This window comes from Corvus kubaryi, unplaced genomic scaffold, assembly GCF_017639235.1.
Source record: "Corvus kubaryi isolate FWS band 111438036 unplaced genomic scaffold, C.kubaryi_AGA036_p1.0 37249, whole genome shotgun sequence".
Taxonomy (NCBI): Eukaryota; Metazoa; Chordata; class Aves; order Passeriformes; family Corvidae; genus Corvus; species Corvus kubaryi.
Genome location: NW_024581072.1, coordinates 1,575,531 through 1,589,861, shown reverse-complemented (window position 1 = coordinate 1,589,861; position 14,331 = coordinate 1,575,531). Strand labels below are relative to the sequence as shown.

The window sequence follows — 14,331 nt, the reverse complement described above, 5'->3', positions numbered from 1 at the left end:
AAAAAAAAAAAAAAAAAAAAAAAAAAAAAAAAAAAAAAAAAATGGGACGGGGCCCGGCGCGTCCCGCCCCGTGGGGGCGAGCGGCGGGCGGGGGCAACGCGGTCGCTGCCGCCGGGGCGCAGCTGCCCGCCCGCCGCCGGGCGCTGAGTGCGCGCACGGGCCGCGCTCCTGCCTGCGTGCGCCCACACGCACACAGAGACACGCGCGCAGGGACACGCACACACACAGACACGCACACACACAGACACGCACACGCACACACGCCCGCCCGCCGTGCGCTGCGCATCCCGCGCCGCCGGTGCTGCCCGCCCGCCCCGCCGGGACGCGCCAGTCGCGGTCTCCCGCAGTTTCTCCGCGGGTGCCCAGGTGGCTGTGCCCCGCGGCGCTTCCCGCTCGGCCCGGCACGACTCAGCACGACCCTGCGTGTCTTGCCAGCCGGCGTCCCGCGGGCGCAGAGCCGATGGCTTTGGGCGGGAGGATGCGCCTGAGCCGCGTCTGCTGCGTGTTCTACCAGCTGTGCGTGCTGTCAAGCGGTCTCGGCGCAGGTAAGTGCGCGCCTTTCGCGGGACGGGCCGAGCCCGGGGCGGCCTCCGCGCCCCGCCGGCTGCCGGTGGCGGTACCTGGCCATTGTTAACCGCGCCCGCCCCCCGTAACCGATGGGTGATCAGATAATGCGCTCCTCGGCTGTGAGGGTGCACTGCGCAGCGCTCCTCTGTACGAGACCTGATTTCCACAGGCAGCCCTGTCATCTCTGCCGGCTGTGCTGTTCCTAGAGTGAGATGAATGTGTAAATAAAACCGTTTCCTGTCTCAGGCCAGCGGAGGTTGTGTGTACTCAGATGTTTATAAACATAATGCTGGCATGCTGGAATTTGGGTTGTATGTAGAGTGTGTGTGATATGCAGACATCACTAATTCGTGATTCTAATTCAGTTTCATTAGAAGAACTATCATGATACAGCATGTGCGTGCAACTGCCACTTGTATGTGCAGCCATGGTGTGTGTGTGTTTATTTGGCTGAACTTTGGAAGGCATAATGGTTCTTACAAAACATGCTGAGAAGAAGGTTGAAATTTTCAGATTTGTGCAGGTTTTCCCCAGCAATTTTTTTTTAGCTATATGAAAAAGTTGTTACTTTGTCTAAATGATGAAGGGTTTATGCAACTTTTCTTGCTTGGAGGTGGTGATCAAAAGGAAGAACATCCCCAGCTGCTGGTACAAACATAACTTCTGCCCAGCTTGGGCTCCGGCTTTCTCTCAATGTTCAGCAGGACCCTGGTGTGTTCCAGACGCATCAACAGGCACAGACCCATCTAGCACCCCTGCTGTGTGTAAGGACAAGATGAAAAGGACAAATGAAGCCCACTGTATTTTGTGTGGTGTGCTTGTTGGTCTAGGAGTCAGAAGGACCATCTTGTGTTATCAAAGGGTACGTTTCTGGCAGGCACTGGATGCTGCTCGGTGCTCCACTCATTTAAAGCATCTGCTGGCTTTCCCACAGGTCTCCATGCTTCAGAAGAGACTGAGGAGTGGGAGATCGTCTTCCCTGCACTGTGGAGCCCGGGCCAGCAGGAGCCGACTGGTGGCAGTGGTGGTGGTGGGGGTTGCAACGTCGACCCCGGTAGTGGGAACCGAAGCAGCACTTTCAGCGCCCCAGTCACACCTAGCCCAGTGGCTGGCAGTTCCCGAGAGGTGCGTTCAGTCTCCTCCTCGGTAGATGGGCAGGTGCAGGCTGTAGGGGAGGCAGCAGAGGAAGAGGACACGGAGGATGAGTATGAGTCTCAGGAGTTTTACCACTGGTCCCCCCTGCCCCAGGGGTCTGGTGCTGCCTCTCAGCTGCCACCACCACCGTCCCCCCCACCACCACCTCCAGCAGAGGATGGAGACGAAGTGCTGCTGAGGATCCCAGCTTTTGCTCGGGAACTCTACCTGCTGCTCAAGAGGGACAGCCGCTTCCTGGCTCCTGGCTTTGCTGTGGAAGAGCGGCTCGGGGCTGAGGGTAAAAGTCCACCCAGTGCTGCACAGTCGCAACCTGAGAGAGCCTGTTACTACAGTGGTGCTGTCCTCCGCTACCCGGGCTCCTTCGCCTCCTTCAGTACCTGTGGTGGATTGGTAAGATGACCTTGCATGCAGCAGTAGCACCCAGGTCTCCATCCAAGTCTGCTTCATCTGTTGCTTTTCACTCCCATTCTTTTCTTAAGGTCTTCTTTCTTCCATATTATCTTGGGTCCTACCTCTGTACCTACCCTTCTTCTTAACAATTTTCCTATTCATACTCTTCTCATAACATTTCTCAGATCCATAATTCTGCTTTTAGCCTGTACAATAGTGATATTATTTATCCCATTTCCAGATACATACCTTTCTGGTTTTGGATTTCCATCTTCTTATACCATCCTTTCTTAAACTTTTCTCATCTCCATCTGTAATTTTATCTTGCTGTCCATGGATGTCTGTAATTAGGTATCTCCATGCTCCCTCTCCTTTCTTTTCACTGTGTCATCATCTCTCCTTCAGTCCATCTGTAATCCATTTTCTCTTCATTCTCATCCTGTATTCTAAAGTTATCTTCCTCCTTTGTATTATCTCAGTTTTCAAACTGTTCTGTCTTTCCTATTTCTACCAGTATTTTACCAGTGTCTCCTTTCTCCTGTTCATTATTCCTTTTTTCATCTCTTCGGCCTTTTTTCTCTACCTCACAGCTTCCCACATGTGGTACCTGTAGTTACTTGAATTTGGGACTTCTTTCCTTTTAACTCCTCCACAGAAGAATGCAATGAGTGTGTTCTCAGCAGAAATATTAATACAGTCAGACCTTTTAAATTGTTACCACTTCTGTGGCATACCTCTCTTATTTAAAACAAGTTTCTCCTGCTATTATTTCTGTTGCATCAATCATGATTTTTGCCAGATAAAGAGGGTACACTGACAACAGCAGTGATGATCCAAAGAGCTGCAGTCCTAAGGTACTTGTGGGTTGATGGAAAGTGTGGAAAGAAAGTTTACCTGCGATGGTACAGAATGCTGGCAGGATCTAAAACAGAACTGATTATTGCTACTGTTTTTCTCATTTGTGGCCCTTATGTAGCATCATAAATGCATGTACCTGCAGCACATTACAGAATTTAGAATACAAAGAGTAACAGTGCTAGAAGGGGTTAACATCCTCCATGATCCTGGGGTTGGGGTGTAAATCACCATAACCACATGACAGATATTTTCTTGTATTTTTTTTCTGAATTTGAACATCTAACTTGTTCCACTGTTGATTCTTGAAGATGTGCCTTTTTATTTGTATGGCCGTGAAGTGAAACCAGGTAAAATGTGGAAATTTTGACTGCTTATTCATTTGCCTGTTTGAACTTATTCAAAAATCAACACAAACTGAAAATGGTGGATTGACACCAAATAAAATATTTGCCTGCACTCCTGCAAAGTGACACCGCCAAGTTTCACACAAGTCTAAGTGGCTGGCATCAAATTATTGATATTTTGTCAGATTTTCCTAAGCATGGTAGTAGAATTAATTGTGGAGAAAAATACTGAAAGTCAAGTGATGGTAGTTTGAAAGCAGTCAGGTAAAAGAGTTTTGTATTCATGAAAAGCATTTGACTTCTGTGCTCCTTTTTATTTTGACAGTTTTACTTCCTTCTACATTGTGTTTGGGTAAAATTAGGTTAGAAAATCTTAGTAAAGAAATTGGTGGAAGTAATTATCACCTTTTTATTATGTCTGCTCAAAAGCCATGTACATCATTGCATGTCTGTAACACCTCTGATTTGTTATAAAAATTGAAATTCACTTTTTGGATAGATCCCAGTTTCTTAAGAGGCCCATTAGTAATATTTGATTCTGTTAGACTTTACTAGGAGTACCAGCTTACTCCAAAGCGTTGGGCCATCTAAGCATGCATGTGACCAGATCATGTTCCCCATCTAGAAAGCTGCAGCTGAGACATAAAGTATTCTGTGTATCTCAAAATTGGAAACTGTTGTTGATGTTGACTGGTGTTGCCATGATCCTCAACTGCATAGTCTTGTTTGTGGTGAAACAGTTAAGCAGCAGTTTTTCCTGAGAGTGTTGCTGTGTCAGGCATAGTTAAAAAAAATTGCACAGTGCTATTATGTCAAAGTTGTCATAACAAATCCTAAGCTATTTGTCATTCTTTATTCAGTCATTGCTTGGGCTCTATTACATATATAAGTTGCTGAGTTTCCAAGAGTATTGAAAAAACATCCTAACATGCGTTGCATATTCCACCCTGTTTCGTCTAGGCCTGGCCCTGCAAATAGGACCAAGCACTATTTCAAACTACATTTTCTTTTTTTAAGATGTAAAATAACACTGAAACTTGAACCCACAAATATTTTATTGTAGTTACTGGAATTAGAATTTATTTTTTCATTTTAAATATAAAGACATTTCAGAGAAAATATGAATTTAGATATACACTAATTTCAAAGCTTAGCAGACTTTGGGCTAGGTTTAGTAAGCTGCATACATTTTGGTAAAATGTGGGCTAATACGCAGCTTAGATTACACCATTCTGCTCTTCAGAAATGGCCTTTTAGTGAGTCTTTGCTCACCAAGTACATTAAGTGTAGTCTGATGGACAACAGTGATTTTGCCATGTAGGAGGAAGGGTGAAGGAGTGCAGTGGTTTGGCCATCATATGCAGGGAAAGGTCGTACCTGGCTGTACAGATGTATGGCTGTTGCTGTAGGACTAGTTTTGTCAAAAGGTACTGCATCTTCAGTAAATTAAAGAGAGGCCTTAGGTGAAACTGTTGTACCATCCACACAGAATGCTGGTGTCCGTTCCAACTTCTCAAGGCACAGAGACCTGACATGCCAATGATATTCAGGAAATTGGAAAAAAACGTCTGTGTAGAAATCAACTTCTACTTCTATACAGAGAAAAGCAGAAGAATATTGATGCAGATGTTAGGGGCCTTATCCCTCTGAAGCTGAAATTTAGATGCTTTTTTAATATTTCAATGGTTGTACTTGTGTAAAGCATCTAACATACAGCACAACATTAAAGCTTCCCCATATTATTTCACAGTTTTTGAGAGCTTCAGTAGTGTGTTTTTTCTTAAGCTGCTTGCCAAGAAGCAGTATGGAGGGGTGATAATAATGGGGCTCCTAACATACCATGAAAGTAATGCAAAAACACAAATGAGAAATGAAAGCTGTACTCCTAGGTAATTACTAACCAAATTCTGACTGCGGGTGTGGTCTTCATCCAGCCACTTACCTGGCAAATGAAGGAAACATAACTCAGTGGTTATTTTCTAATGAATCTAAAGGTTGGAGATAGGCATAGACTCTCTAGAAACTTCATCATGGTGACTTTGGTGCAATCTCAGAGCTCACATGATCAATGGTGACAGTCCTCTCCAGCTCCTTGGTAAAACACTTGTGGAGGCTTACATCTCTTTGAATCTCAGTGGGATTTACTCTGAGTACATTTTGGGATTCTGCACTGGTGCTCTGGGAAAAAGGAGAGGTTTCCAAGGATTCTCCCATCTGTATGCCGACTGCCTGCTTTTTGTTCATGGTTAGCCAAATACCAGGATGTAAACAGTTCTGCTGATGCCAGTGAGACTGTTCTGAAACTGATGAATTGCAGAGCTGGACCATTAATTATTTAAATGCTTTTTTCTTCTGTTTGCTTGTGTTCTGCCATAATATTTGAAATAAGAAAAAAGTTGTGTCAAAGGTTATTTGTGGCTGGTAATACATATATGTATGTGGTAATTCTTTTTATAGCATGATGTAGGAGAAATTTACTGTGGACTTAAGAAATCAGACTACTGGTTCTTTATCTACTGCTAGAATGAAAGTTGAAGTAGTCTCACTGCTTTTCCCACAGAGTGCTGTAAACATGGCAGATGTGTGCTTTATCCCCTACTCATTTCATTTCAAAAAGAGAGGTTTTACTACAATTTTTTCTCAGTAATTAATTCCTTAGCTACTACTCTATGGCTGTATACTGACAGGCATGCGTTTCCCCAATGTTTCTTCTTATTTCAGCTGAAACAGTTTGCAATAAATAGAGAACAGCTATTTCTGTTTAGGCAGAGAAAGGATTTGAATGCTTTTTTTATTTCTAAAGCAATGGGGTATGTTTAGACTTTCAGGAAGTGCAAACAGGAGCAAAGACAGAGAGGACGGACAGAACAATGCAGCTTCTTACCGCTGTGCTGTTCATCTCAGCTTCTTAGCAGGTTGTCTAACAGAACATCTCTGGAGCTCTACCTGAGAAGACAACATTGACATTTGGGTTAATTTACTGGAGAGAAGTTTTGAAATTCATCTGATTTTCACTGGATGTTAAGAAAGTGAATCAGGCAATAGCATATTTATAGTTCTGATGAATCTGTGTAAAATACTATTTGCAATTAAAAGTAATGTGCATTTTCACAGTGATGTGAGTTTGAACAAGTCTCAGCGTATCTCCAGTCCAGGGAATAGCTCTCTCTACAGAAGTGTATGGTGCTTTAATTAGGCCTCGTTGCCAGTAACAAGCACATATTAAAAAATCTGACCGATAGTTTATAGACAAGTACTTCACCTGCATAGCACTATCCAAAGCAATGCTGCCAGCATAAGCAAAAGAATGGATGACAGTTGTTCTGTGCCATGCCGAAATGTGCCAAGTGTCATTGGACAGCAGAATTTCAATTAATATTTCTGATTGCAATGTTCTACTTTTACAATAAAACAGAAGTAAATAAGGATGTGAAAAACCTACATGCCTTCCATTGGCTAATGGAAGCGCTTCAGTAAGATTTGAATAAAACCTGAAGCGCCTCTACAGGAAATGCATGACTTTTTTTTACTTCTGACACAAACTAGGTTTTGAATATTAGTGTTATTAACTACTAGTAATTGAATGACACATGATGGATTAAAAATATTTTAGATTTCTTATAATATTCTAATTTCACATGTCCCTTACATTCAGGACACTGGAGCTTCTAGAAAACTGGAATTTTTATTTTGTACCTGTCCATTGAGGACAGTCTAACTTCGTAGCTTGTCTCAGAATAAGCAGAATGAAATTGGAATGAACAATAGTAATCCATTAATAAATTTGTATTTTCCTACAATTCTGCACACAATCACTTTTGGGGATAGGATTCACCCCAAAAAAAGGCTGAATCTATGTTTTGACATCTTTCTTTCTAGACAGGGATTTTAACCTCAGTGTTTCAACATTTTTATATGGGAAAAATCCCAGTGAATATAGTTCTTAGTTACACTTCCTCGTGATTCCTGCAATGAGAATAGTGCCTTGACACTGACCGTGCCTTAATTATGCCTCCCCTGATGGGGGAGAATTTTAGAGTCTTTGCCAGGAGTCCGAGAGACGAACGGGGCCATCAGCCTTCTCTGCTTTCAGATAGTTGTTTATTAAGTCTTATCAGAGAAATAGAGCCACTTAACGTGACCCAGACATTAAGAAGACAGAACAGAGAATGCAGGAGAATGCCAAATTATCAAGATTACACAGCCTTTTTAAAGGTAAATTAACCAATGGTCACCAAAAGTGTACATTATTTTTAGTTTTCCACCAATGTATAATAAATCATCTAGTCACGTAGACAGGAGCTGAGGAATTCTTTATCCAATCATCCCAAACTACTTCTACTGCAGAATATGGATTAGTAGAAGAAGAGGGTCTGGAGAACAACAACAATCCTCCATTTTGAAGTTTTTTGCTTTTATCTATTTACTATATTAACAAACCCAAATCCTCTAAATTTTCACCCTTTGACAATCTTACATAGTATTCTATCACCTAGTTCACACCAGTGTAGATTCTAATTCTTCCCAGAGGGTAGGCAATTTTCTCCATGGACGAAGGTCAAAAACAGTGTTGTCCAGGGGCGTAGAACCCTTCATAACAGGCAGAGAAATATTCTCTGCACTCTGGGGTCCTACAGTGCCTGATATGGCAAGTATAGTTGAATTTTTGGGCAGGTCAAACAGTTTTGGAGAGCTTCTACCTTTTGGTTGCACAGCTTTCAGTGGCAGTGCAGTACTTAACCTGCTGCAACTCCTTTCCTGGCATAGGATCTGATGGATTGAGAATGAATAGGCTGTTTGCGTGTGGTGTGGGTAATGAGTCTGTTTGCTGTGCAGTGGACATGCAAGCTAAAATCTTGCTTTTGTGAGTATCCCTGCTTTTATGCGCCTCTGGGAGGAGGTGGTCAGAACAACTCATACATTTGGGCTTCATACATCGCCCTGGGAAGCTGTGCTGTTACAGCATGTGAGCTCCTGCTGTAAGGCTCTGAGAGTTACATAGAGTTCTTGTATCGATCAGGCCGGAATGCAACTGCCCCATTACACATCCTGAATCATACAGTACCAACATGCAAGCTGAAATTGGTTAAATACTCAGCCTTTTGTCAACCAAATGTAGTGCCCCTTCCTCCCCACCTCAGTGACCCTTGCAGTTATACATCCGTATTGAGTAACTTCCACACCAGATGCTTTTCCAAAAGAAATTTGAGACAATTACAGCTTCTTTTATGTTCGTGGTAAGCATTAGAAAACAGAGATCACCAACAATTTTTTTAAAAAAGGGTAAAGAAAAGAGACTGTTAGCAGTCTTTATGGTCCATTTGATACATACAGGCTAAAGTTTGACATTACAGGAGGAGGATTATAAAATTGAATAGGATTATCATTACAGGCTGCCAGAATAAAATTAAGTACACACTCTCTCCTTCTATTCACCCAGCTTCCTGGGATCTTAAGGGAGAACAAACAGAAGCAGTCTGCCTACTGTTTCATTACAAGTTAGAGAAATGAAACTTTACTGACGGGGACAGAAATAAATGTGTGAATGAGGATACTCTATGAGTATCCCATTCTGAGAATTCACAGGTTCAACAAGATTTGCTTTGTTGATTTTAAAGTGTGCCTTATTTGTGTTTTAAACACCTTTAAATGGGTAATATAAAATTTCTTATCAGTATAAATAGATGAGTGAGGTAGGACATGAGTGGAAATGTTAGAACAGAAAGCAGGTTTGCTCTGTTATCAAAGTGTTTTGAGTCTTTTTTCCTCAGAAAAAACCCCAAGCATTCCTGGGAAAACAAAGCATTGGACAAAAAATTAGTTGGAGAATGAATGAAAAGAGGTAGTGCTCCTGGAGGAATGCATTCTTTCACTGTCTGTGTTGAAACTCATTTGGATTGTTCCTCCTGGATTTACAGGACAGTGGAAGGTGGGAAAGAGGAGGGCAGCCAGATCCGTAGGAAGTCTGGTTTCCAACAGGACAAAAAAAGTTGTTTACATGAGGTTACTTTGGCATGCTTAGGCAGAGGCACATCTGCCACATTTTTGCCTCCAGCTAAAAGCTTAGCTGCTGTAATTGTAGTGTTTCTGTTATATTCAAATCCCTTTATTAAAATATCACATTGAAAATGTAATGAAGCAGAACTCAACACAAAGTAGAGAAGCCCAAGAAAATTAAAATGGAGGGAGTGACTGTGGCCAGCTGAATAACTAGCAAAACACTATTAATGCTATTAACAAACTAGCTGAACAGTGAGTTAGTTACAAACAAAACTGTTAAATCTAGGTTGTGGGGTGGGGTTTGTTTTGGTTTGGTTTGGTTTTTTCTTTTCTTTCTTTTTAATAAAGGAAAGGAGTACTGGAGATGGCTTCCCTTTAAAAGTTCGATTACTGTCATTAAGTGCCATAAACCAACAAAGATCTGCTTAAAGATAAAGGAATGAACTCTCTTTGTTCCTGTTTTCCTGCTGGGGTTCTGATGCTGCAGTCTGTTGCTATTTTTCTTTATCTTTCTGATGAAATATCTTTTGTTCAGATTTTTGTTTTGTGCATCTGTGAACTCTTCCTAATTCATAAGAAGGATATGTCTTTTAAACAGAGAACACTAACATTAATGTAAAGCTGAAAGGTTTAGAAAATCAGGTTTGACTTAGGCCAAGACTACCTTTGAACTATAACAATCTCTGTTTCCTTTAATATTAAACGCTGTGGCATGGTATGTGAGATTTTGGGCCACAATGCCTCAGACCATGTGGTAATGATTCCTTCTTCTAAGAGCTATCCTACAATCATGCAGTCGCTCAATCCTGAGACAGCTTTGATTTGTGATTCTAATCCTGCTTATAATAGCCTGCTTTCTTCCTAAAGTGCTTAGTTTCAGTAAAAATACTTCCTTTGAAATATATTTCTGAGTGATAATCAGAAATGAGAAATACACTATCTCCAGAGTGGCTTTATTTGAAAAAAAATTGAGATTGCTGTGCATCATCTCAGATCTCTACCCGTTGTAATTAACATATAAAATTGTCAAGGTTATTTTTCAAGATAGAGAAGTGAGGTGGCAAATCAGAAAAACTGGGTAATTCCATTAATTAAATTAGTAAATTAGTGAAGTTCTGGCCTCCTAATTTGAAGTTAACTGCTTTAAAAAGAAAAGGCAGAGCACTGAGTGTCTCCCAGCTACAACTGCTGTTAATGAAACCAACATTTTCTTCAGAACATGTATCCCTGGCTTATATATCTCATGCATGTGCCAATTGTTTCTTCTCTAGCAAATGAACCAGGATTTTTAAAAGAACCAAATGTTCTCCATGTCGCAACCCTTGTAATATTACGTTAAAAGGACTGTTCTTTTTCTTTTTAAAATGTTTTCTTGCAGGAGTGGATATTATTGTGGTTGTTAATGATGAATTGTGACGGGGTGGAGGCAGAAAGGAGCAACATCCATGGTCTCCATGCTAAATAACATAAAAATAGGGGGAGCTGGGAAATAGGGAAAAAACCAATAGAAAGCATTAGGTGCGAGAGCTGTGAGATTGATGTTAAGTGAGAATATTCAAGGAGGAGTCTGTGAAAGCCAAGGGTTGTGTAGAAGTGTATTCAAATGGTGATCTTACCTCAATAGATGGGAGTGAGACAAAGCCATTTGGATTTGTGGCAGAGTGAGGTGTTTGCAGAAGTTTTTCTGTGGAGTGTGTGTCTTTCCTTGGTTTACACAGATCTCTCGGGTGACTTCAGGGATATAGCATGGTTGGTTTCTCCTTGCAGAATCAACAATGTAGTGGAAGTAGTGTGAACTACACTGAGCCATGTGCATGAACATGTGTGTTATATTGCATATCCAGGCAGTAGTTGGTCAAATTTTTATAAACCAATAGCCCAAAACATAATAGTTTTAAGATCAGATGTGCATCTGCAGTGCATTAACAGTTCAGTTAACTTTTTGTTGTTTACATGTCATTGCCTGGACAATCTGGTCTTCTTGTTTATTTTTATTGCTTCTCATATGCCATCATAAATAAGCAATAAGTATTATTTGGAAGTGAAAGAATGAAGAATATTTCAAGTGTTAATTTTAGAACAGTTGATTTAGAATGAGAAATCAATCTCCTAACATTAGCTGCTAGTAATACATACATCTGCACGTAAGTGAATAGAAGTAAAATTTTTTTGGAAGCCGGTGCTGTTGAATGTTTTTCTTGGGTCTACCAGTACTTCAGTCAGAATTATTTTCTGAATGAGTTTTGCATCCAAAAATGTAGAAATGTGCCCAAAACTGACTTGTGAAGTGATTTAGTTTCTGTGTGATTATCTTCCAACAATTGCATATGCTTGTTTTATGATCTCAGCTGTGCTACCTTAAGTTCTCATTAGATGTCAGAAGTTTAACTGGGTCAAGTCAGGTCAAGCTTATTTAGATAGCAGTAAGTTAAGGAAAATACAGCTATTTCTGCACAAGATGTTAATTCAGCTGAGGACAACTTCTTATGCTTCAGTACAAAGTAAATGTCCTGTTACGTCCCTCTGGGCTTCAGGGTATGCTGGGTGGGAGAAGTGCCCGAGTGATGGCTACAGCCATTATAGTAATGCCGTCTTTTGTATAGAATGTTAAACTGTGCTTCAGATGTGCTTAAAATTTGGAGTGCTCTTCTTTTTTCTTTCTTTTTTTTTTTAATTTTGCTTGTTTGTTTTGTTTTTGTTGTTAGTTGTTTGTTAGTTTGCTTGGTTTTTTGTTTGGTTTTGGTTTTTTTTTTGTTTTTGTCAGATTAGCCTGGCAATTGGATTATAACCCTGAAAACTCAGATGTAACTGTTCTTCAAGGCACGTATGAAGTGCTTTGGTCTTCTTCTGAAACTGGGAGACAGGAAATAAAAGGGACATCATAAGGGACACATTTTCTCTTAATATTTAATTGTGGTCTTAATTCTGAAAAATACATTTAAGCATGAAGCTGTCTGTGTCTGTTTCTGTTGTAAATTGTGTGTGAAACTCTTCTAATTTGCACAACTTTTGAAACCTCCTGAGAATTGACAATCTTGTTGTGAGGTAGGAGACAGGAAGTTGCTTAAGTGATTTTATGCCTACGTAAGAGATTGCCAATCTCTTTCGTCTCTTTGTGACATCAGTGGACCTCGCCTCAAATATTTATTTAGAAACACATGAGGGTAGTGAGGGAGTTTAAAGAAGAAGAGGGCTTATAGAGTAAAATGGATGTAATTAGGCATGTAAAAAGCTTAGTTTTCTTCTGTAGTAACCTATCTAAGGAAGCACAGTAATAACAACACATTTCTTGGATGTCTCTTCAGGGTTGTTTTTTTTTTTTCGTCCAATACTAAATCATTTGCATTGGAAATAATGGAAGGAAATAATTGCTTTCCTTTGTATTTCATGTTGCATAATAAATCCTTTGCTTATTTCATTTAACCAACTTTGCTTAAAAGTGACCAATCAAGACTAATGGTACTTGGTTCAAGATGCTAATGTCAAAACTCGATTCTGATCACCATTTGTGTTCTTTTGCACATAAAATCAAACTCTCTAACTTAAAAGGAAAAAAACCTTAATCCAAATATTTATTCTTCTAGTTTAAATAATAGTTCTTGAAAAATAATTAGATACTGTACCTTCTTTCCTGAGGGTAGGAGAGCTTTAGTTGCTTTGTGCAAGAAAAGGTAAATTGATTTTTTTTCCCTCAAAAAAAGAAAGGAGGATCTAGGTTTAGAAGTTGAAAGCAAAATACTATGTATAGTTTGGAAAAAAACCCCTGAATTTCAGTTAGGAGTCATAGAAGAATATCACTGCTATATATTTTTAACTTTTTAAAACAATGTTGTGAGAGTTTTGTTTATTTCTCTTAAAGCTGACTGTTTTGGATTAATGTAATTCTAGACAGATATAAAAAAGCCTAAGCATAACTTTATTTTATAGAAGGACTAACTTTATTTGTTGTAGTTCTATACCTATAAATATATTTTACTTTCCTTTCTTGAATTACTGTTTTCCACAGTTAGTAGTTTTGGCAAATTGCAAATTTGAATGAAACTGAGTTTCATGGAGTGTTGCCTTGAATTAAATAATGTTTAATAATAGTAATAATAGGAGCAAATCAGCCTCTCTGTCAGAAAGAAACCAAGATAATGGAGTCGTGGATAGATATTTCAATAAGGATTAGCAGCGATTAAATTTCTCTATGGACAATCATGGGTGTGTTTTGGAACTCTGCCATATCCTTCTGTGGCTACAATGAAAGCACATGGGTTTGAACAATGGTAACTCATTGGTATGCACTATTTAAGTATTTTACATGGATGAATCAATTTAAGCTTGGATCCCTTGTACTGGCCTTCTTGGTACTAGTCTAGGTGTTTTATCTGATGGAGATTACTTGCACAGTTGTTGATATTTTCTGTTTAACCTCCTGCATGGGACTAGGTGTAGAATGCTTAGTGCTCATCCTTTGTGTATTATTATATTATTTCCTCCATAAAGTACCATTTCAGATTCTGATGGTATAAAATCCAGGCTTGCACTAAAGAAATGGCTTTAATGCTGTTTCATTAGCTAAAGGTACAGCACTTTGATTCATATTCCAAAAGAGAGGTTTTTAGTCTTACCACAAGAATTGCTGAAGTTACTCATATTGCACCAAAATGTTCTAAAGAAACGTCTTTATGAGCATTGAGCCTTTAATTGCAAGGATTTTTTCCTGAGGTGGTATGTTTCCATAGATGTTGTTTTTTCTGTAACTAGTCACGCTTAACTGCGCAGAGAGACTTTCTTAGACAGTATTAATAACGACTGAAACATTGCTGTGAAATAAGTGATCTGAAATATCACTAAACCAGCTTATTGTAAAGAATTTTTAACTTAAGTTTTATGGAATAAAGTTTTTTAAATCCTGGCTCACTTTATAGAAACTCTTGTATTTATTCTGGAAAGGAGTTATGGCTGGGTTTGTGAATTTTATTTTTTTTTTAACAGTAAGTCAGTGGTTGTGTTCCACTTTATATAGCATTTA

General features: G+C 39.9%; 1 protein-coding gene across 1 annotated transcript in view; it reads left to right on the top strand.

The window, feature by feature from the left end:
• The first annotated feature begins 113 nt into the window (after positions 1–113).
• The window catches only part of ADAMTS19 (ADAM metallopeptidase with thrombospondin type 1 motif 19), a 135,202-nt gene continuing 120,984 nt past the window's right edge, over positions 114–14,331 (top strand). The window contains exons 1-2 of the mRNA XM_042023410.1: positions 114–545; positions 1,502–2,112. Of these exons, the coding sequence (XP_041879344.1) occupies positions 461–545; positions 1,502–2,112 (696 nt within the window). The 5' untranslated portion in view covers positions 114–460. The remainder of the gene's footprint in view (positions 546–1,501; positions 2,113–14,331) is intronic.